Genomic DNA, 23,782 nt, shown 5'->3' on the forward strand with positions numbered 1-23,782 from the left:
GGAATTTAGAAATTTATGTCGGATTCCGATCAAACTAAGCCAGATTCCGATAGTGGTTGTTGGATTCTATTTTATGTCATTGATGTTTTTTTTGGTAAAAGCCAAATAATAAAAAATATTTAAATTTTTTTTTTTAAAAAAAATAATTTAGTTGAAAATATTTTACCGGCATTATAGTGAAAGGTATCCAAGCTAAACAACACAAAACTAAAAACTCTTCAATCGCTCAAAGAGGAAAAAGCTGAAGTTCCAAAAAAACAAGCAAATCATGCAGTCTCTGCAGTGTAAGTCTATCTGCATTGTCTACAATACAGACAGTACCGACAGCCCCACATCAGCCACATACAACCACAAGCATTCACTCTGCAGAATCTTCAAGCAACGGCTGAGCCAACACACTCAGGAGAAGCTTTAATTCAACTTGGTTTGACATACCGACAACACTTCAGTATACCAGAAGATCCAGCTTACTCTTCACCTTCAGATGCACTATTCAAAATAATAAACTGTTTTCCCTAGCAGTCTTTAACTATTACAAGGAAAAATAACAAATCCCATAAAAATGCACAGATGGAGAGAGAGAGAGAAGACCGAACAGAGAACGTGGAGAGAAAGAAACGGTGGAGGGTGGACGACCGCCGAGAAAGAACGAACGCCGCCGGTGGCTTCAACGGCGAGAGAGAGGGGAGATTTCGGGGGGATTTTCTCCCAATTTTTCCCCACGCTGGTTTCAGCGTTTTTTGTTTTGTTTTTGTTTTTTTATAAAAAAAAAAAGACAATTGCCACGTAGGCAGGGGTGGACGGAGGCGGGTAAGGGGTGTAGAGGGATCAATTTGTCTAATTTTAGAGGGAAAAGAAGAAAAGCGCCACCACATTTGCATAGTAGCAGAAGATGAGATCATCAAAACACAGAGCATCAGAGAACAATCGGAGGAGCATCAGCGGTCAGATGTACACCCTCCATCAGCGTCTCTACCATGCTCTCAACCTTGGCACCAGGTCACCTCCACGTACTTCATCTTATATTTGTTTGAATACCCGTTAACTCGTTATGATTTTTTTTTTCTTTCAATAATTAGGTGAAATTAAACTGTTTGTATCATGTCTTTATGACTAAGATATTTGATGATTAGATTGTGGGATAATGGTATTTATCTTCATGACTATTTTTCTTTTTCACAATTTTCGAATTAGGAATTGTCTCCGTACTATTAATTTTCGTCAATTATTATTGTGGGTACTTATGTCTTGCGTAAAAGTTCTAGTTCTTCCTTGTACTTTCCTTAATTTGTTGCAAAATTGAGTAGTTCGTTTCAGCTTATGTTTTTATCTTGATCATACTAAGGATATTTGATCACTAGAAGCTTCTGTGACGAGTCTGTAATTGGAAACAATGTTATGCGTGGTTTGTGTTGAAGCTCAGAGGTCTTAAGAGGAGATTCTGATAAACATCCACTCTCCAAAACATAGTCTCTGTTTAGGGAAGGAGTTTTCAGGGCCTGTCTGCAAAAAATTTTGAAAACAGTTTTTGCTTCTTAGGGCACCTTTGGGTGTTTGATTTTTTTTTTTTTGTATTATATTATACTATTTCTTTACTATATTCAAAATTGTGAATACCTAAAAAATTTATTTTTTGAAGTTATGTTTGGATGATTTAAAAAACTTAAGACAAAATTGAAAAAGGTAAAATAAAACTTGTGTAGAATTCAAATTTAGCAAAACAATCCAAACATGTATTTCAAAAATAATAAAATATATAAAAAAATGTCTTACCCAAACATGCCCATAAATTCTGAAAACTATTTTTTTTTTTTTCAATAAGTAATAAACCAATTTTATTAAAAGCGTAAGGCTCCTTTAAGTATACCAGTAGTATACAAGAGGAGACACCTGATTAGAAAGAGAAAAGCGAACAAAAAAAATCATCATAACTAATCGTCAGAGGGGACACAAAGGCCGTAGTCCAAAGGTATAAAGTATGGAAGAAAGAGGAACTAATATCCTCCAAGAATCTCTCCAAATCCTCAAAGCTCCTATTATTCATCTTCCTCCAAATAGTCCAAAAAAGGCAAGTGGACACCGTTTTCCACACCGAAACACTCCTAGGCCTTCCAGCGAACCACCAATACGCAAACAAGTCGTTAACCCGTCTAGGGATAACCCAAGATATCCCGAAGCAGCTAAGGAGAACACTCCACAAATCAGAAGCCACATCACAATGAAGAAGATGGTCCACAGACTCCCCATCTTTCTTACACATGCAACATCTATCTATGACAATAACACGTCGTTTCTAGAGATTATCCAAAGTAAGAATTTTGCTTAAAGCTGTCGACCATGCGAAAAAGACCGCCCTCAAAGGAGCTTGGGTCTGCCACACGCTCTTTCAAGGAAAGCGACTCCCTTCAGAACACAAAGAACAGAAGAATGACTTAACCTTGAAAAGACCTCTTTTGGAGGGAACCCACCAAAGCTTATCTTCACTACCTCTTCTCATTGTAACTGAATGCAAGACTTGTAGGAAAGACGCAAAAACACCCATCTCCCAATCATGCGCCTCTCTAGTGAAGCTCACGTTCCACTGAATAGAACCGCCTAGGAGCTCCACATTAGCCGCAACAGAGGCGTCCTTTGACCGAGCAATACTAAAAAGAACAGGAAAAGCATCCTTGAGAACAATATTCCCATACCATAGATCATGCCAAAATCTAATCCTAGTCCCATCTCCCACCACAAGTCTAGAAAAGCTTGAGAATGACTCCCAGCCTTTTCTAATGTTCTTCTACAACCCCACCCCAAAGGTTCTTGCAAGCTTAAGAGAGCACCACCCACTCCAGAAGCTGCCATATTTTGAATCCACCACAATTCTCCACCAAGTGTCTCTCTTAATCCCATAGCGCCACATCCACTAACCTAACAGATACCGGTTGGGGCTCTTTGTAGAAATGTGCTTAATATGTTATATCTTTGGGTGTCGGCACATAGCCTAGGTAGTATGTCGTTCGCTGATTTTTTACTTTCTTATTCGTTTCTTTCCTCTGATGGCACTTTTGTATACTTCCTGTGTACTAGGGTTGCGCCCTCTACGCTTTTTATTGAGTTCTTATTTATCAAAAAAAAAAAAGCACGATTGTTCAGTAAAGAGGTTTTGATAGAACTTGATAATGTGGACACTATCTCTGTCTGATTTGAAGAAGTCCTACCATCAATCAATAAGGAATCGATGGAATTAAATCTTCTGTTAGAGTTGGCTATAGAGTGAAAGAATTTTGTGCATTTATCGCCTACCACAAAACCTTAGATTTTTGCCTCTAGCTCATCTCCTCCATAAGAGCACTAGTAGCAGATGCCCTATAATGGTTCCCTTCTCTAAATATAGAGAAAATTTCAGTAAAAAGTTCAAAATAGTTCCCACAGCAGATGCTCTAAATATACATGTTTCCCTTGGGTAGCTACAATGTTTCCCTTTGTATTGGGTAGCACTGTAGCTACCCAATATACTTTATAATAATAAAAAATTGATAAAAAGTAAGAAAGAAAAAAAAGAGTTGGTTGGTAAAATAAAATGACAAAAAGTAGGAAAGAGAAAAAAGAATAAAATAAGAGTAAAAAAGAGTACTTAATTGATATAGGGAAAGATAAGAGAATCTATTGTGAAATATTTTTTTATAGGGAAGCAAAAAGTAATTTTGTTCCCTAAATTTAGAGAAAATTGTTAGGTAACTGCTGCTAGTGCTCTAAGAGTACATTCCTCTAACTCTTTGATAACCTCTGCCTTCTTCAAAAGCTTTTCCTCACCCAAGGCCCTTCCTTCTTCCAAAGCTTCAAAAGCTCGAAGATCTTCCACTAAATCCTCTTATTCCTTTCAACATTGCCAAACACCTCCTCATTCCATTTTTTCAAGTCCAATTTTAACTCTTTGAGCTTACGGGCAAAGACAAAACTTGGTGAACCTTGGAACAAATAAGAATCCCACCACTGCTTCACCAAGCCCACAAAACCTTCTGCCTTTAGCCACATGTTCTTGAATTTAAAAGGCTTGCTCCCCCTCGAAACATCACTACAATCAAGAAGGATTGGAAAGTGATCCGAACATAGGCGGGAAAGCCTTTTCTGGAAGACACCCAGGAACCAAGCTTCCCAATCTGGGGAGACCAGAAAACGATCAATCCTAGACCACTTGGGAGGATCATGAGATAATGACCAAGTGCAAGAACCTCCCACAAGAGGCAAATCCATTAGGCCCTGATAAAAAATGAAATCAGAGAACTCCAACATAGCAGAACAAAGAGGAACACCTCTTGATCTTTCATTAGGAAAGCGAATGACATTAAAATCTCCTCCTATGCACCATGGCATGTTCCACCAGCTGAGGACGCCAAACAACTCGTCCCAAAGAAGTCTTCTATCACTATCAAAGTTCGGACCATACACACTTGCAAAAGCCCAAACGGAACTATCCACAATGTTCCTAAAGGAGACGGCCAAGGAGTAGATTCCCACACACTCATCTATCTTCTCCACAACCCTTTTATCCCACATGATCAGAATGCCCCCAAAGGCCCCACTAGAATCCAAACAAACCCAGTCCACATGACTGCATCCCCATAAACTGCGCACAATACGGCGCCACAGATCGTAAAGCTTCAACCGATGTCCACACTGCCGGTTTAAGTATCTTGGTCTCCCATTGGGGGCTTCCTATAAGGCAAAGCATATTTGGGATGGAGTTCTTGAGAGGATAGAATATCGGTTGGCCAATTGGAAAATGATGTATCTGTCCAAGGGTGGCAGAGTCACCTTTATTAAGAGCACCCTTACTAATTTACCCACGTATTACATGTCCCTCTTCCATCTCCCAGCGAGTGTTGCTAAACGCATTGAGAAGTTTCAACGTGATTTCTTATGGGGTGGGCTAGGTGAAGAGTTCCAATTTCATTTGGTGAGTTGGTCCAAGGTATGCTCTTCGTGAAACTTTTTTTTTCTTTGAAAACTCTTCTCATCAGTTATCTATACAGATTTTCAAAGGTGGCCCACCACTAACACGCTTTTCAAAGCAAACTAAAAAAAAAAAAACACTTTTCATAGAACATTTCTCAACCAAAAAAAAAAAATACAAAACAGTTTTAAAAAAATAACTAAACATATTACATTTTTTTTTCCTGGTGTGGAGACACTCTTTGTACATTTTCTTTCAGGTGGTGTAGGCCCTTTTTGTTACATGTAAAAAAAGAAAAAAAAAAAATAGAGGCTGGCATGGTGGTCACTAGTAGTCACCTAACACATGACGACGACGGCCACCTCGGTGGCTGCTGATCTGTCCGGTGGCCTCGTGGCGGCCATTAAGCGTTTGGTGGCTCTATGTTGGCCGCTAGGATCATTTGGCGACCTCGTGGCGGCCGCCAGGACAGTCTGGTGCAGCCGCTGGGGTGGCTGCCGCCAAGCGGCCACCACAGTGGAGTCTAACTCCAACGGTTTTATTTTATTTGATGGAAACACTCTTTAGCTTTTCATTTTTCAAAAACAGTCCTCAAAATTTTACCAAACAAATTTTCTATTGTAGACCTCAAATACAATTTTTTTTTTTCAAATGTGCCATCACATCATTTCTCAATTTTAACCTTTTTTAAAACTCTTTTCAAAACCCAAAACACTTCTCAAAACTTTACCAAACCAACCCAAGTCTCCATTTAGGATAAGAGATAACCTTTTTTTCTTTATTAAATTCTTATGCTTTCAGAATGTAACCTAGCTCACCCCTTTTATAGGCGGTTCTTATAGATCTAAAGACAAAACAAGGCTTATTAAGCCAGATAAAACAAGATAAAACAAGATAAGGAAATAAATAAAGCAAAACAATTAGTTGGTCTTGTGCAGTCCTTCTAGTGCCAAATACCGTGGGTTAGGCTTGCGTGTCCTCTCTGACTTGTGAAGCCCATCATTCACCCCCCTTCAAGTGGGACCTTGTCCTTAACGTCCAGAACCCAACTTTAATCATGGATTCCTTGTGGTTCGCATAGACTCTTGATCATGTGTCACATCCCCCCCCCCCATATTCGGCTTTGCACCTAACCTGATTATCCTCCCCTCCTTTTGAAACTGTCTAAAGCAAGAGAACCTGGAGTCAATTAAAACAAAACCCACGTTCATGACGCTTCTACATTTCTTCCCATGAAAGTTTTTTAATGTGGGATTGGCGGAAGTTGCTTGCTGGTTTAGCGGCACTTTAGGAACTGGGTTTAGTGGCACATCAAGAATTGGTGGTGGCTGCAATTGAAACCACTTTGCGGCCGGTATAAAATTACCAGAATTGTCAGAGCGTTGCTGCCTAGTAAGCCGATCATCCTTCATTCTCGCAAGCTCAATAGTATCTCTCAATGTTGAGGGTTTTAACATTCGCATATCATCAGCAATCTTTTCCTGCAATCCACCCAAAAACGTGACAATCAATGAGGTTTGTGGCCAGCCCACTACGTGGTTAGCAGGCCTCTCAAACTCCTACGCATAATCACGTAGGGAACTAGTTGTGAATGCGGATAATGCTTCATTATATATAATTTACCTAGGGGAAAGAGAAAAAACAAGTTTGTTAAAAGGCTGGATATTCCTGTTAGTGAGAGAGTCTATGGTGGAATGGCAAATGTGGAGCTCTCAGACGCTGAAAAGAAAGAACTTCAGCTGGTGCAACAAGACTTAAAGATGGAGCATACAAAAGATAAGAAAAATGCATTGGAGTCTTATGTCTATGAGATGCATGAAAAGGTATGACATCAAAATGCAGAATGAATTGATTGAGTTACCCTCCCAAATTTAAAGACCAGTTCTCAGAGTGGGGGAATCTGCAGAAAATTTGAGTCATACCTACTTCAACTTGCAAAGCTTTCATAGAATATGCTCTATAAACTTGTTGCTTCTCTTCCAGTGACAATGTGATTTCCTGAGTCAGCCGCTTGAGAGTTGGGTGGGTTTTCAGATGGAGAAAAGCTTTATCATGGAGTCAAAGATTTTTGTCTTCTCAGTTCTGGATGGGGAGTCGATGTCGAGGGTGGGGGAGAAGAGAAATAGTTTTTCCAGCGAAATTATCATCAGTTCTCAGTGCGCTGATTGGCTTGCATTGAGGTTGGAGATTCTTTAGGGTTATCCAGAAGGCACAATAATTCCTCTCTCGAACGCTGCCAAGACAGAACAATTTTTTTTTTTTTAATCGCAATATACCCGTTGTACCCTCTACCACTGGTGGTTCGCCTCCCCTTCAAGATGAAATGAAACCAAAGGAACTTGCTGCTGGATTGGCGTCTGCTGAAAGTCTAAGAACTCTTGCATAGAGTCCAATTTAATGTGCCCCGCCCATCCTGCTGCCGCTCCTTGGCTTCTAAGCCTAGCCCACCCTAGTGGACCACAATCATGTGGAAAGTACGTTGTGCCATTCCCGTGGTGTGATGAATTGCAACCGTGTGGAAAGTACGTTCATTCACTGCGATGCATTGCTGCTTGTGACGAGGCTCAACTGGAATGCTAAACATGCTCAGAGGACGCTGTGCCATCCTCCTAGTGCATTGGATCATAGTTGTGCTGGAAGTCAACGTGGTGGACTGCCAAGCTGGATGAAGACCCCAGCAGTGGGAATGGCCTAGATTAGGGCATGAAATGGTTTGCTCCATGTTCCAGCTGTGGAAACTGGTCAGAACAGGGCACAAAGTGGTTTGCCCCGAGTGTTGAAGGAGGACTCTATTCGCTTGCTTCTCATGAAATCTTCATAGAACATCTTGACAGACACTCTACATACTCCGACGATCAATTTGGCTCTGAAATACTCGCTTTGATTTGTCTTGAGTTATGCCTAGAAGAGTTATCGATTTGTTTGCTTGTTGGTAAATGTCTGGAAGGCTGATGAGTGCTGTAATTTGGAAGATGGTGCCAATTTGCCTATTTTGGTGTGTATGGAAAGAAAGAAATAATAGTTGTTTCGAGGACTTGGAGAGGTCCTTGGAGGATATTTTAGCTTTATTTTTTCATACTTTATATCTTTAGATGGTGGCTTTTGTGTCCCCACTGTCGCTTTGTTATGTCGATTTTCTTGTTTGTTTTTCTCTTTCTAGTTAGGTGTTCCCTTTCGTATAATTCTGGTGTACTTAGTGGCGCCTTACGCTTTTATTAGACTTGATTATTACTTATCAAAAAAAAATTGGCCCTGAAATATTGGTTGACTCTGGCAGTGGGATCTGCCTAGAATTGGGTAGCATGGCTGGACGCAATTGGGCATTGGATAGCAATGACTAGGATCTTGAACATGGAGTCCTCTTGCCCCTGCAATTTTTCCGTCCTCTATATTCCCTCACATACCTCCAACAATTCAGCTTCCAGTTTCTCAATGCGCTCCTTGTTGGTAGGGCTGAGCAGGACCCGCAGGACCCGCCCCGCCCCGGCTCCCTTGCCCCGCCCCACCCCTATTTTTACGGGTTTTGAAGGTATTTATGCGGGCACGGGTTGGATTTTGTCCAACTCGTTCGGGGCGGGGCACGGGTTGGGGTTTTAAAAAAACCTTGGGGACCCGCCCCGCCCCGCGTAAGAAAACATAAGGAAAAAGAATTAGAAAATCCAGCACGCCTCCTCTGTTTTCATTTTTTCATTTTGTTTCTAGACTCTTCCTCTTCCTCTCATCAAAAGATTCAGAGCTTCACTTCGATCTCTTCTGAACTTTCTCTTCATTTTTTCTCTTCTCTTCACAAACTTCAGCCACCCCTTGCACCACTCTTTACCTTCTTCAATCTTCACTTCACTGTTTGGGTTTTGTTATGGGCACTAGTCGGAGATCCAACAAAGATGGGTTCGAGAGCAGAAATGGGGAGAACTTATCAGAGAAGGTGCGAGAGAGATGGGAACGTGGGAAGCTCGCAACAGGTTTGCAGGTGTTTTTATTTTTCAGAGAATTAGAGCTTCACTTCACTGTTTTGTATATGGTTTTTGTTGGAAATTTCAGATCTGGTTTTTGTTGGTATATCTATATATGGCTTTTGCTGAAAATCTTAGATCTGGTTTTTGTATGGTTTTTGTTGGAAATTTCAGATCTGGTTTTTGTTGGTATATCTATATATGGCTTTTGTTGAAAATCTTAGATCTGGTTTTTGTCCTTGTTGGTATATCCGTATATGTTTTTTGTTAGGAATCTCAGATCTAAATTGATGGATTTATTTGTAGAGTTTCTATCATGATGGCAACGGCAATTGAAGAAAATTGTCTACTCTTTCTATACCCGCGGGGATCTCCGCATACCCGCTGATCCCCCCCCCCCGTGCATCCCCACCCCAACCCCAACTGCCCCGCACGGGTGCAGGGAGATTTTAGCGGGGTGCAGGGTCAAAAAAGGGGCATCCCCGCACCCTCCCCCCCCCCTCCCGCCCCATGCTCAGCCCTACTTGTTGGTTGTCGTGGCTCTGATGCCAATTGATAAACAGCCACTCTTTGTTTAGGGTAGGAGAGAACCTCAGTCTTCATTTAGGGTAGGAGAAAACCTCAAATTTTATTTTATTTTAATTAAATTCTTTTGTTTTCCGAATATAACCTAGATCCCCCTTTTATAGGCGATTTGTAGTGTGCTAAAGACAAAATTGGGCTTGTTAAGCCAGATAATAAAGACAAAACAGGAAAAGGAAATAAACAAAGTAAAACAACTATTTGGTCTTGTGCAGTCCCTCCAATGCCAAATACTTTGGGTTAGGCTTGCATGCCCTCTCTGACTTGCCATCGCATTCACTTTTTAGTTTTCACTATCTAGTATATGATAACAACCAAGCTTGAAGCTAACCCCAATTATTTGATATAAGGGTATTGAGACGATCTCTTTAGATTCGTGACTTATATTTTAGGGCAAAATATACTTACCCCTCAAATTGATACCCATTTTGCAAAGACATCCCAAACTACTATTTGTGATACTTGGCTTTGTCAAAACACCATTTCGATGCAATATTACCCCTCCATTAAATGTTGGCATTAAAATAGACAAAAAATCGCACATGAGAGATGCATGTGCAAAATTTTGACTTGAAATACCCAAATTAACCTAAAAATTATTAAAAAAAAAATGCAACAATTTTTTTAATAAAAAAAAAAGAGGTAAGGAGGTGGTCAGCCACCCCCACAAGTGACCGAGGGAACCACCCCCTAGCTTTTAGGGGTGGTTAAGCAACCTTTTTTTAAAAATATATATATATATATATTTTTTGTTGCATTTTTCTCTTCTTTTTTTTTTTTTTTTTTTTTTTTTTCTGCATTTCCTTTAAATTTTTTTTAGGCATTTTGGATATATCAAGTAAAACATATAATTTTTTTTTTATAAGTTATAAAATTTTATAAAAAATGCGTAAGGCCCCACTAGGTACACAAGTAGTATATATAGGAACAACCAAACTAGCCCCAAAAAAGAAAGAGACCCTAAAAACCCAAAAGACCTAAGATCCACGAGAGGCATTCAACACTACATCATGTGAGCCTTGCCTTTCCGACGCTGGGAGGTTGCACAATCATTGTCATAATTAATGGAGCTTTTCAAATTCAACACCTCCCCCCTACCTTTAGTCTTTTGGCGCGCAACCATTGTTTCTTGATGAAACTTCTCTTTGCTTACACTGGGATCCAAGATAGCTAAAAGCGGAACTTCATTCTCTTCACCATCTGCCGCTCAATCCAAAGGCATGTCGGGCGGATAAACATCCAAAGGGAAAGGGGATACACCATCCTCCCCATCCTAGACCTCATCGCCCTTATCCCAAAACAACTTGCCCCGGCGGGCCAAAACCTACTGGCCACTTCTGAGACTAAATCAGACCATTCACCCTAAGGTCCTCATCCTTATCAGCGGTTGGAGTGACGCAACTACCCAAAAGTGTTGACGACGACACAACCGACACTTTAGGCGAAGCTTGCCCTGACTGACCTCGGATTGAGAAATCCCTTCCATAAGAAACCTCTTGCTGGAGAAGTTTTCTTAGCAGCAACCTTCATAGGAGTTGCCTCATCAATAACCTCTGTCTTCGAGTTCTGCAGAAGCTTAGACTCCTTTGTGCTCAAGTAAAACATTTTCACGTTTATATTATGTGCACAATTTTCCATCCACTTTAACGCAGATATTTAACAGAGGCTATGTTGCAACGAATTGGTAGTTTGATAAGCCAAGTGTCACAAATGGTAGTTTTAGGGTGTGTTTGCAAATGGGGTGTCGGTTTGAGGGGTAAAATAAATTTTCCCATATGTTTTAGTTCACCAATTGATAGTCCATGCCATCTGGGGTAACTTTGATGGTCTCAGATTGATAATCACTTCGCATCTTGGGTTTGGTTGATTTTTTGTTTGTAATTTTGCAAATGATTTTTTTTTTTCCTCTTTTGAAGTCATTCATGGATGAATAATTAAATTTGAAACGACCTAATGTGCATCAGCAGATTTTATGATGACAACACAAGGAAATGGCAGTCTATGGATATTGAGATACAAAGACATGTGGTTCGCTCAATCGCTGCATTTCTTGATTCTATTTCTGGAGATACAATACACCATCCCCTTGTAAAGGTATTCAAAGATATCCACATTTTAGACTTTGTCTGAAAATTACACTCATCATGCTCAAACCTTTGTGCATTAGGTTGGCTGTAGTAAGTGTAGGACTTTTGATTTATTCTGAGTATTGAAATCTGTGGTTGTGTTTTGTTTTCTGCAACTATGATGTTGTAAACATATGCCATCACCTTAAAGACAATTTTGAAGCTGTTGAGAATACACACTCTGTTTTAACTTCAATGGTGCTCCATTCATATGTATGAAGTCTTCCATGCTTTTTTTTATACAAAATTTAAAATTCAATTTAAGAGATGAAATGGATGGAAAAATATGGTGTATGGACTTGAGATATCAAATTTATCTGTATCTAGAAAATCCATCCTATCATTTCGAGGAAGCTTGATAGTGTGTTTACCAAAAGTGTCGAGTCAGAAAAAGAAAAGAAAAGAAACAAGAAACAAGAAAAAAAGAAGAATGGGAAAGACTTATTGGAATAATTCTCACCATTCAATCATGTTTCCGTTGTTACGGAACATGATATCAATATTTTCAAAGTTAGCGGTGCCCAGGTCACTGCTAATCTAGTCTTGTTGATATGATGTGCTTGGGATTTTTGGCAATGCACGATTCCAGCTAATGTTTACATCCATATTTTTCATTTCATTTCCAGGATTCAGTTTCTGATATGGTTGGGGCATTGGTAGGGATTCTTCAATATAGAAATGGATCCATGCTAAATATAGCAGCAAATGTGGTAGAAAAGTTGGTCAACATTTTACCCAATTCAATAGTGCAGCCTTATGTGTTAGATCTTGTTTATCCTCTCTCGAAATCATTATCTTTAAATCAAGGAAACATTGCTATATCATGTGTTATTGCTTTGAATCTGGTTCTCTTGAATCTGAACTCTAAGAGTGAGAAAGCAATTTGGGAGATTTTGAAAGAAACAAAAACTGTTGCTCATATTGTTAGTAACATACAAGATACTTCTGGAGGTATGGTGCCAAGCGAACATTTTCAAGAGATGGCTTCGCTATTGAGTACAATATTGTGGCGGTGGCCTCCATCTAGGTATCCTGTTTGGACTGATGCTAAACTGATGAAAACTTTGGAGGCTATATTTGCAAGGCCAGATTTATCTGTTAAAGTTGCAGTTTTGAAGTTGTATTCTGCTTTAGGTATGAAACTTTGATATGTAAATTTGTCCTTTTACATTCCTTAGTTTTGAAATTTGTTGTTTAAGAATTTACTAATTCTCTTTACCAGCTTTATGTGGTAGTGGGGCCAAGAATCTTATAGATAATGGAGAAGCCTTTCTGCAGATCACTGTGCAATGCATGGGCAGATCACACCCTTATTCTGTTCAGGTGGAGGGATTTAGACTTGCCCAATGTTTAGTGGTAATATTTGTAACTTTGTTCTTCTTGGAAGATAACCTATTGGGATACTTAGATCTTTATGATGACCTATTGTGTTTCGTTTATCATCAGAGAAATGAAGAAAACTGTTTGAAATTGTTGAACTTGTTTGGCGAGCCTGTTGTTAATGCCATAGTAAGTGAGATGTGCAAACAGAACTCACTTTCTGGAAAGGCTGCAAATGACCAAGTATCTTTATTAAAGGAAGCATGTCGCTTAGCTCTGATTACTCGTTGGGCAGGCAAGCATCACATTTATTTTTGGAAACAAGGGATTGACAGAGTTCTCCTTGGTCTTCTCTTAGAAGATTTTCACGACAACTTATATCAACATTTCTTGTCGTTGGAGGAGCTAATGTCCATTGCGCATAAGGTTCTCAGTTCCAATTATCTTCTTGTGTTGAGGGGTTACATCTGGGATATTCTTGGATGGCTTGCAACACATTGTGGGGAAGATTTCAACCCCAACACACATGGAAATGAACTCCACCTCAACATCCTTATTACATGTTCATGGTAATCTACCATCATTAAAACTCATCTTTTTTCTAGTTTTTTTTTTTTTTGAAAAAAATTTGTAGCCTTTTGTTTCTTTTGGGATGAAGATGTCTTTTAAATTCTGGTGATTCATCAACTCTATTGTTTGGGTGCTTATTAATTTTTCTGCTTGCTATTCTGTTTTTTTTTTTTTTTTTTTTTTTTTTTTTTTTTGTCTTTTTTTTTCATAGCTTGGTCTTTGTGGACGTAATTCGCAAATGGTGTCAAATATGTCAAAATGATGTTGTTGATGCCTTCAAAAGTGAACCGGCATCAAGGGCAGTTCTCATGATGATTTTCTCTCCATGCAAGTATATTGCCTCAAGGGCAAGATTGACACTATTCGAGATACTGAAGCCAAATGGCAAGGAATATCTGAAACACGTACTGCATACCCTAAGTTATACAGCCTCCGGTAGCAACCTTGGAATGCCAAATGTACTTAAAATTGTCATTAACTTGATTGGCTTGACTTGTTATTCAGGTTTACCACAATATCAGAGGAACGTTATCAAAGGTGAAGGGATAAAGACACTACTAGTTCTTGTAAAGTGGTGCTTAGAGAATGATGTCCATATAGGAAGGCTGAGCTTTGCTCCTCATTTGCATAATACGTTCCATGAGAGGTGTTGTTGCTGGGTTTCTACAGAAGACTGGGAGGGCAAAGACATTCCTTTGCTTTATAGTTTGTGGGTACTAGCTGAGTTGATGCACAATTCTGGTTCTGCTAGAAATATTCTAGACATATTTGCTGGTGAGATGGCATATACTGAAGCTGAACTAGTTAGCAAGCTCCAGGAGATCTGCATCAACACTTCTACTCCTGGACTCAGATGGTTTGCTGCTTACGTTCTTAGTTACTTTGGAGCCTATGGTTTTCCTAGTAAAATTGGGAAAAGGATTGGGAAAGGACTCAATGAGAAAGAATATGTGGATATGCACCTCATTCTTACGAATGGCGATTCTTTGAGTGTTCATGGTGTTGTTCTTGCAGTTCAATGTCCCTCTCTCCTGCCTTCTAAAGAACTCTATCTTGATGAGAATACATTCGATGGTTCTTCAGTACGAGACTTTACAAGGAAATCGTTTGGAGAGGTACGTAAAGAAATTCGTTTATCAGCTCATGTTGATCATCAGGCGTTGCTGAAGTTGTTGGAATATGTTTACTGGGGATATTTACAAGCAGGAGAGGAACTTGTGAAGAAGTTGAAAACTCTGGCTAAACGTTGTAATGTGCAGCCTCTATTACAGCTGCTTTCTAGGAAAAGTCCAAAGTGGGGCACTCCTTTTCCATACTCTGATCTTTCTTTGGCTCTTGGTCCAGCTGGACTTCCATTCTCGTATGATTTTCCCATTTATATTTTACTTTAGGACATCTTAATTCTGCTTCTTACTAGCATTGTTTTTATTTTTGTAACCCTGGTCCCGTTCTGAATTTGACAAGGAGTTTAGTTAAGCTCTACACTTCAGAAGCATACAGAATTCCCTTTTGCCTCCTTATTTTTCAACTAAAAGGCTGTCTCTGGATTGAAAATGCAACTGAGGAATATCTGCGTGACTGGTCACTTAATGCAGCTAGATTATTGATCATCATGATATTAGGCTAAGAATTGTGTTTTGGTTTACCATATTGATTCATTATAATGAGCGTTTTCTTTTCTATCCTAATATAGTGACTTATTAGTAGGAGCTTGTGGAATGATAAATAAGGTGTTTAGTTGAATTTTTAGTTTAGGGAATAAGTCTTTGTAGAGAACAATCTTAAATGCTTACACTGTTTTTATTTCATTTTCAAAAAGTTGGGGTTCTAATTAACTTTATTTTTAATCTTAGGGACATCATCTTGGAAGCTAAAGCAACTGAGCTAATGTGCTGGACATGCAGTTTTTGCTCTCTATCAGTGCCACATATGCATGTTCACAAGGTTATATTGTGGTCAAGCTGTGACTATATGCAGGCTTTGTTTCAGTCAGGAATGCAGGACAGGTGCATTTATGTTTTTTATTTTTTATTTTTTTTTTCTGGTATTAAAATAAGTTGCTCAGGAAAAAAGAAATGAAAAATACTATAACAACAGATGTCCATTTTCCATTAGCTTATGATCTTTCAGGAAAGGGAGGTAATGAAGCTAGTCTGTAGATTCTTATTAATGATGATTTTTCATATTCTGGCTCTTATGTTGATTTTTAGTATGTGACAGCTGTGTCATTTTGCTAGGGTTCTTTCAGTGTCTGTAAAATGAAATCTATGAAACTGAAATGGAAAACCTATGAAAATGAAATGGAGCTGTTCAATCACCGTAGCCCCTTCTTCCTTCATTTATTTAAATAGAAGTTTGTACAAGAATATTCTGACAGCTATAGGAGTACATCTAGCCTATTTCTATAAGGTTTACATACCACTCCATACCTCTCCTCATACTCTTAGGAAATTACTCACTATTCCACACACATATTCCCTCTAACGGTCTACAACTTTTCTTTTTCTTGTACTTTTTCCTCTCCTTCGGTGTTGATGATTATATTTGGGGGGTGGGGGCTGCATTTTTCTTCTTATTAATTTCAAATTGTAGTACTTCGAAGCATCTTTTATGAATTGATGTGCTTGTCTTTTCTTTTTATTTTCCCCAGAGACAATCGATACTTCTCTTTTCTTTCTTCATCTTCAGTAGTCTATTCTATCTGTGTCCAGTCTTCTTTCCCCCTCCCTCAGATGTTATTTCATGTGTACAGCCATTCACAAACCATAAAGGTCCCTGTTAGTTGGGAAGCATTGGTGAAATTAGTGGATTGGTTCTACTCCAACAAGCTGCCGAATCCTCCCTCTGGATGTTTATGGGATAATATGGATACCAAAGAAAAGCTATGCGAGCTGCATCCATATGTAGAGCTTTGTTGGCTTGCTGAGTTCTGGCTTTTGGAAGATGTCAAGGAAGCCTGTTCACATGTCATTGGTTCTTGTCTTGATTCTGCCAGACACTTGTCCATTAAAATAATCCAAATTGCTGCTAATTTTTCTCTGTGGAAGTTGGCTGAAATTGCTGCTAGTTACATGGCCCCTTCGTATCGTCAACTATGTGATTCTGGTGAACTTGAAGCACTGGATGAGATGCTAGTTGACATGGTACGTGCTGCCTCTGTTCGACTTTCTCAAGAGGGTGGTAGTAACTCTAGGTGATCTTGTCTGCCATCAGATAATTTGGAGGATTGGAGATGTTGATAGCAGTGTGGTTTAATAGTATTGAAAACCTAATTTGTGATTGGGATGTCAGGTATGCTCAAATCCATTGATATGTTTTTCTTTTCGAGGAAGGTTCCTGTACAGTTGAAGTAAGGGCACTCTTTTTAGTGTAAGATTTATCTAAGGTTTAAACATTCAAAAGTAGATTTTTCTTCCTAATTAGAGTTCATCCCATACTTAATAATTAGTTATGCAAGCCTCTTTTGTCTTGCCATCTGAATCCATTACTGGAAATTTCCCTCATTCCTCCGGTAAAAAAAAAGAAAATGTATTCAGGTGAAATATATAATATATAAATAAAAATATATATATATAAAATATATAAATAAAAATATATAAAAAAAAGAGAAAAATTTAGAAATATAATTTTAAATTTTATAAATGATATTCCAATCCGATTGTATACCAGAAAAATAAATGAATTCGGAGGGCTCACAAGCGGCTGAATATTTATTCCATAAGGGCCTATTCATCAATTTCCATTTACGTTCTCATTCTCTGGAAATATTACCTTGTCAGTTTATGGCAATGTCATTTTTATGTATGGTCACAATTTCTGTCTCGGTAGGACATGTATTTCTATTACTATGAAATTCACGGCTAACTTAGCCTCCTCCGTCCCTCGGGACCAACAAGGGGCAGTACAGGAATATTCACCTGTTGTCCATCGACTACGCCTTTCGGGTTTGCCCGTTCTTTGTACATAAACCCTTGTGATGGTTTCGCGTAACTTCAGCAGTTCTTCTCTACCCTAACCTCGAGTGCCTATTTCCCTCCTCTGGAAGCCATGATCTGCTACTCTGGGGAGCAATGAAGTGAGCCAGTGCAGTGTCTATGAGACTTCCTTGTTTATGTTCACAGGCTCTTCTTCAATCTACACACACTCCCCTGAGCAACAAACCTTGGTGGTTGCTCCAAATATATACCTCTTTCGGAGGATCACCATGAAGAAAAGCATTTTTCACATCGAGTTGATAGAAAGGCCAATCAAGATTAGTTGCTAGAGAGATCAAAACTCTAATTGAAGATATTTTTGCAACGAGAAAGAAAGTCTCATCATAATCTATCCCATAGGTATGAGTATAGCCTTTACCAACCAGGGAAACTTTCAACCAATCGAGACTGTCATTAGGATTTAATTTCACAGAATATACCCATTTGCATCCGACAGCCTGTTTGCCAGGAGAAAGAGGAACAAGTTTCCAAGTGGCATTCTGATGTAGAGCGTCCATTTGTGCTTCCATGGCGTGCCTCCAACCGAGATCAAATAGCGCATCCTCAACTGTCTTAGGGATAGACACACTAGAAAAGTTTGAAATGAAAGAAGAAATAAAGGAGATAAGGATTGATAGGAGACAAAGTTACCAAGAGGATGCCTGGTGACAAGATTGAGTACCTTTTTGGAGAGCAATAGGTAATGAGTCTGAGTTTAGAGGAACTGAATTGGAAGACTCTGGGGACGGTGGTGGGGACACGAGGTCGTGGGCGTCGAGTGTACACCTGTATGGGAGCAAATCTCTGAAGTGGCACCGTCTCTGAAGGGTCAGGCGTAGGGAGAGGGATGCCAAAGAGAGAATCCTCACAAGAGGAGGTATCTGAAAAATAGGGTTGAGACAAAAAAAGTAACATCAGTACTAACAAAGTATCGGTGAAGAACAAGACTGCAGCTTCGATATCCTTTTTGAGTTTGAGAATATCCAATCAAAACACATTTGGTGGCGCGTGAATGGAGTTTGTCAAACCTAGGTCCAAGGTTGTGAGTATAAAAAATATAGCCAAAAAACCTAGGAGGCAAGGAAAAAAGTGGTGAGCGGGGAAATAAAATTGAATGAGGAGATTCCCTGTTCAAATCAAAAGAAGGCATCCAATTAAGGAGATAACATGCACTGAGAACAACATATCTCTAAAAGCGTTTTGGAATGTGCATATGAATCATGAGAGCCCGGGTGACATCCAACAAATGACAATTCTTACATTCAGCAACCCCATTTTGTTGTGGAGTCTAAGCACAAGAGGTCTGATGAACAATACCTTTTTCAACAAGAAAAGTGGTAAAGGGGTGAGATAAGTATTCTTTAGCATTATCAGACTGTAGAGTACGAATGTTCTGGGCAAATTGAGTCTTAATCTCTTGACAAAAAAGTTGAAAAATGGAGAACAACTCGGAACGATTGTTCATTAAGAATAGCCAAGTCGTATGAGAATGATCATCCACAAAGGTCACAAAATAATGAATGTCATTTGATGCAAAATTAGCAGGACCCCAAACATTTGAATAAACCAACTCAAAAGGACTAGACACTCGAATAACATGACTAGACTTGGTACGTTGCTCAACACGACGAATGTGGATTTTATATTTATAAATCACTCGCAATAGTACGAGTCTTTGTACTATAGTGAGGTTGTCGAACTACAATGATTGATGGGTTGTTTTGCGTAATGGAATATCTAAAAACGTATCTAATTTAACTTTGAAAAAGAAAGAAAAGTTTTAGTATTGAAACTAAAACAAGTAAAGTGATGAAAACGAAAGTAAAAGTAAAGAAAAAGAAAGGTTAAGGTAATGATCTTATCTAAACCGCATACCAATGGAAAGCTTAATGACTCACACGGATCTTCCTAACATGCTTGATATGAGCGCGTAATGGGTGTCAACCATATGACGACCTCGACATAAAGTTACCCTTGTTAAGACGTAATAATAACCTACGAAAGAGGAATATTGTGGTTATTGAGTGGTGTTGTATGTGTAAGAAGAAGGGGGAGTCTATTGATCATCTATTACTTCATTGCGACACCGCCCGTGAGCTTTGGAGTTTTATGTTTTCTTTATTTGGAGTTGAATGGGTCATGCCACAATCGGTGATGGGTTTGTTGACTACTTGGGGTGCTTTTCGAGGGCATGGCCTAGCAAAAAAGGTTTGGCGTTTAGTTCCTCACTGTGTTTTGTGGAGCATTTGGAGGGAGCGGAATGCGAGGCTTTTTGAAGATGTCGAGACTGTAATGGTAGTTTTAAGGAAGCGTCTTCTTAACACGCTATATCTATGGATAGCTCCCCATCTTTGCCACCTAGGTGTTTCTACTTTTGTAGACTTTCTTAATTTATTAGTTGTTCCTCCTGTTTAGGGGCTCTCTTGTATACTTCCCGTGTATTAGGGTTGCGCCCCTCTGCGCTTTTTATTGAATTTTAAATTACTTATCAAAAAAAAATAATAACCCATCTAGTTACACCCAAATCACCCACCTAACAACTACTTGTGAAATGATCTAAACTCCCTAGCATGGACCATAAAACCTCCTAATAAGCCTACACAACACATGAACACCATATTTAGGATATAATGATAAGATATTTCAGTTTCGCACCAATCACTCTACGTAAAGATTAAACTACAATTGAAAAGCGTTTTAAACTACAAAAGGTGTGGAGTGATCAAAGTTCCCTAGAATACCCTATAAAACGACTTTACTAAGTAAACATGCATCATGCCAAACGGAACCATTGCATAGACATCGTTTCCTCAATCATAGAAATCGGAAACGTCGGTTTTAAGCTTGAAAAGCAATAACAAAACGGTTTCGCAATCTTAAAAGCAAGACTAAAATCAAAATAGTTTTGCAATCCTCAAGACCATGCAATCATCATACACATCAAGAAAAACCTAAAAACATCAAGAACAATCCATGATATTTGGAAAAGACTTGATCAAACCCTAAGAATGGGCTTAGCTACACATTACAAAATGAAATCTAAGCATAAAATCTACGGAAAACAGTAAAAAAACAAGATTGAAATGAACTAAGAACACTATATTAAACTTAAGAAATTTGGATTACAGAAAGAAAAGAAAAAGAATACAAACCCTAAACTAAAATGTAAAAACAAGAAGAATAGCAGAGGAAAGAAACTCTTTGGATTTTGACCCAGAGAGTTGCATTAAAGGAAACTAAAAAGCACGAAAATAAATTGGGGATGCACTTGAGAAAATCGAAACCCCAAAAAAATGCATAAAATGAATCCCTAACGCTCATGTCATATATATAGAGAATTGTATTTACAAAATATCATCAAAGATTGATTTTAGCCGCACAAAATGGATGTCGACATCCTCTGTGAACTGCAGAAAATGAATCAATTTGGATCGCTCAAAATAATGTCGACATCGTTCTAGGTTCTTTCGAAAATATCCGAAGTTGATCGATCGCTTCGAAGTCGATCGATCGATTTTCGCTCGATCAATTTTGATGTTGCCCTACGCTGCTCGATCGATTGTTTGCATGATCAATTTTCTTCGATCGATCGATTATACTTAACCGATTTTTTTTCTTGGCAGGAGCAATCTTGAACTCTGGAAATGATAGAAATCATCCTTGATGTATTTTCAAGTCTAATTCGAATGTTTTGAATTAGTTTTCAATTAAGACCTGAAAATAAGACAAAACACAACAAAACATTATATTTACAACACAAACTAGGTATAACATATATGAATTAAAGGGTCTTGAATAGAATATTTCAAGACTTACCAAGACTAAAAAGACACACGATGATGCTTTCTAAGCTAACAAGCTTCACATTGAAAAGGGTGAGACATATAAATTCCACTCAACCAACCATTTGTTGACTTTTTGCCAAGGAACCCAATGACCAACCTAGTTCTTTTCATATTTGTGAGATGCGAATCATTAAGCATTAACGATTTCTAAGTATTTCTTCTTCCTTGGATTTATTTATTTATGTATATATAATATCTTTTTTTTGGGAGCCGTGGTGTATTAGAGGAGATTTTAATGTGGTTCGGTTTCGAAGCGAAAAATCAGCTGATTCTAGACACACTTCAGCTATGGGGGATTTTTCAGATTTCATATTTGAGCAAGGTCTTTTGGATATTCTGCTTGTAGGGGGCATTATACATGGTCTAGAATTGATAGATTTCTTCTATCTTCGGATTGGGAAGAACATTTTCCTAATGTTTCACAAAGGCATTTGCTAAGAATTTTGTTAGATCAATTTCCTTTATTGTGGATTGTGGGGCGCCAAGAGGAGGAGCATGTATTTTAAGTCTGAAAACATGTGGTTGACATAAGAGGGATTTGTTGACAAGGTTAAAACTTGGTGGTTGTCATATAACTTTTCCGGTTTACCAAGTTATATTTTGGCTAGTAAGTTGAGAGCCTTGAAGGCAGATCTGAAAAAATGGAATGAAGAGGTATTTGGTGATGTCGGAAAGAAAAAGGAGGAGCTTTTGGAGGGTATTTGGGATCTAGATGTAATTGCAGAGGGTCGTGGTTTAGTGGAGGAGGAAAGGATGAGGAAGGGAGATATGTCTTAAGGAATTGGAGAAAACTATGCTTCCTGAGGAAGTGAGTTGAAGATAGAAATCTAGGGCTTTGTGGTTGAGGGAGGGGGATAAAAACACAATTTTTTCATAAGATGGCCGATTCCCATAAAAAAATAACCAAGTGTAATCTTTAATCATCAACGGATCTATGTCTTCTAACTCTACTGAGGTAAAGGAACATATAGTGCAATTCTATAAAAACTTGTACTTTGAGCAGATTATTTAGCGACCAAGGGTTGATGGTCTTCATTTCCTATCCATTGATGCAGATGAGAGTATTTGGTTGGAAAGAGATTGTGAGGAGCACGAAGTGCAGGAGGTGGTGAGGGATTTGAATGGTGGTAAAGCGTTGGGACTAGGTGGTTTCACTTAGCTTTTTTTAAGAGTGTTGGGATGTAGTGAAAGAGGATATCATTATTGGGGATTATGTCCTAAATCCCAATGATTTATGTTGACATTAAAAGTTTGTAATGAATATAAGTTGTTATTCACTAATTAAATTATTTGTGCATATGACATATGATATTTTTACATGCTTATTATGATTCTGTATATTGTGCATGTGAAAGGTCCTTAGATTGCATTGAATATGGTCTATGGCGTGAGTAACTGGGTTATCCCACAAGGTCTTAGTCCATAAATCTTGTAGTCTTAAATCTTTAGTTCGTAGTCGGTAATAGAATTGAGCATTCCATTTGCAAAGAGTGTTACACATCAATTTATCTTGATCAAGTGAAGTTGGAGGTTCTGGGTTGATGTGTAAGTGTATTGCACTGAACGGATCATGTGAATTGTTTTTTAGGAAAAAATACTGTCAATAGGAATTACTGTAACCCCCGACACTTATGATATTAATTCTAAATCTTGAGAGGATTGTGAACTCAGATGTCAAGTGGAGGTCATTTTGATGTATTTAGGAGTGAGGCCTTTACTGCAATCAAAATCCTCGGTGTGTTGGGTGATCATAGGTAGCATTATGAGAAAAGCTTTTTTTTAAAGAAGAAATCCAAGTCATATTTATTCAAAGGATAATAAATTTTCCCTTGAGATAGATTTAATGGATTGAATTATTTTTAGTCCTTGGCAATGGCATTTTGGTAAGGAATAGCAAAATACTATGAACATGGTGATAAGGCTTTCACAAGTACAAGAATAATAAATAAAATCAGTGACTCAAAGATAAAGAGGTAGAGAATTAAAGTGACAGTGTCTTTGACTTTAATTCTGTTATGGAAGATTTTATAGAGGAATCAAATGTCAATATTAGAATGTCTAAGGGATTAATTGTATTAATAAAAAATAAATACTAAAGTGCAGTTACATTTCTTTAGTGGAATTAAATGTAATTTAATATGAGTCTGATGACAGTTTCAAAGATAATTGGGTCACAAACCTATTTAAGCTAATTTTATTTTATCCTTTGAGTCTCTCACCAAGCTAATGTAAATTAACCAAGTACAAGCTTTTATTTGGTCTTGAAAAGAGCATTGGGCTAGAGACAAAACCCAAGCCCAAGCATTGGGCTAAGAGGAATTGGACTAGGGTTAAAGCGATAGTCCTAGGTGCACGAGGAGAATTTTTTCTCCCCATGGTTGCGTGGCACAAGGGGATTGATTCCCCTTGTGGCCGAATCCTAGTGGTACTAGGATTTGTTTTTTTCTTAATACTGGTACTCCCAATCCCACAT

General features: G+C 38.5%; 1 protein-coding gene across 6 annotated transcripts in view; it reads left to right on the plus strand.

Moving 5' to 3' along the window:
* Positions 1-823: 823 nt before the first annotated feature.
* LOC133874892 (BTB/POZ domain-containing protein At1g04390) overlaps positions 824-23,782 on the plus strand; it is a 30,878-nt gene continuing 7,919 nt past the window's right edge. For 2 of the 6 annotated variants that reach the window (XR_009901404.1, XM_062312786.1), the window contains exons 1-7: positions 824-999; positions 11,439-11,568; positions 12,227-12,734; positions 12,823-12,956; positions 13,047-13,489; positions 13,702-14,850; positions 15,344-15,496. Coding sequence is in view for 5 of the 6 variants with exons in the window: in XM_062312786.1 (XP_062168770.1) it covers positions 893-999; positions 11,439-11,568; positions 12,227-12,734; positions 12,823-12,956; positions 13,047-13,489; positions 13,702-14,850; positions 15,344-15,496 (2,624 nt within the window). In the remaining variant the exon portion in view is untranslated. Of the gene's footprint in view, positions 1,000-11,438; positions 11,569-12,226; positions 12,735-12,822; positions 12,957-13,046; positions 13,490-13,701; positions 14,851-15,343; positions 15,497-16,242; positions 16,965-22,364; positions 23,096-23,782 lie in introns of those variants that run through there. The other 4 variants (XM_062312785.1, XM_062312787.1, XM_062312783.1 and 1 more) reach the window with 4 other exon arrangements.

The sequence above is a fragment of the Alnus glutinosa genome, chromosome 8 (genome assembly GCF_958979055.1).
Source record: "Alnus glutinosa chromosome 8, dhAlnGlut1.1, whole genome shotgun sequence".
NCBI classification, from domain to species: domain Eukaryota; kingdom Viridiplantae; phylum Streptophyta; class Magnoliopsida; order Fagales; family Betulaceae; genus Alnus; species Alnus glutinosa.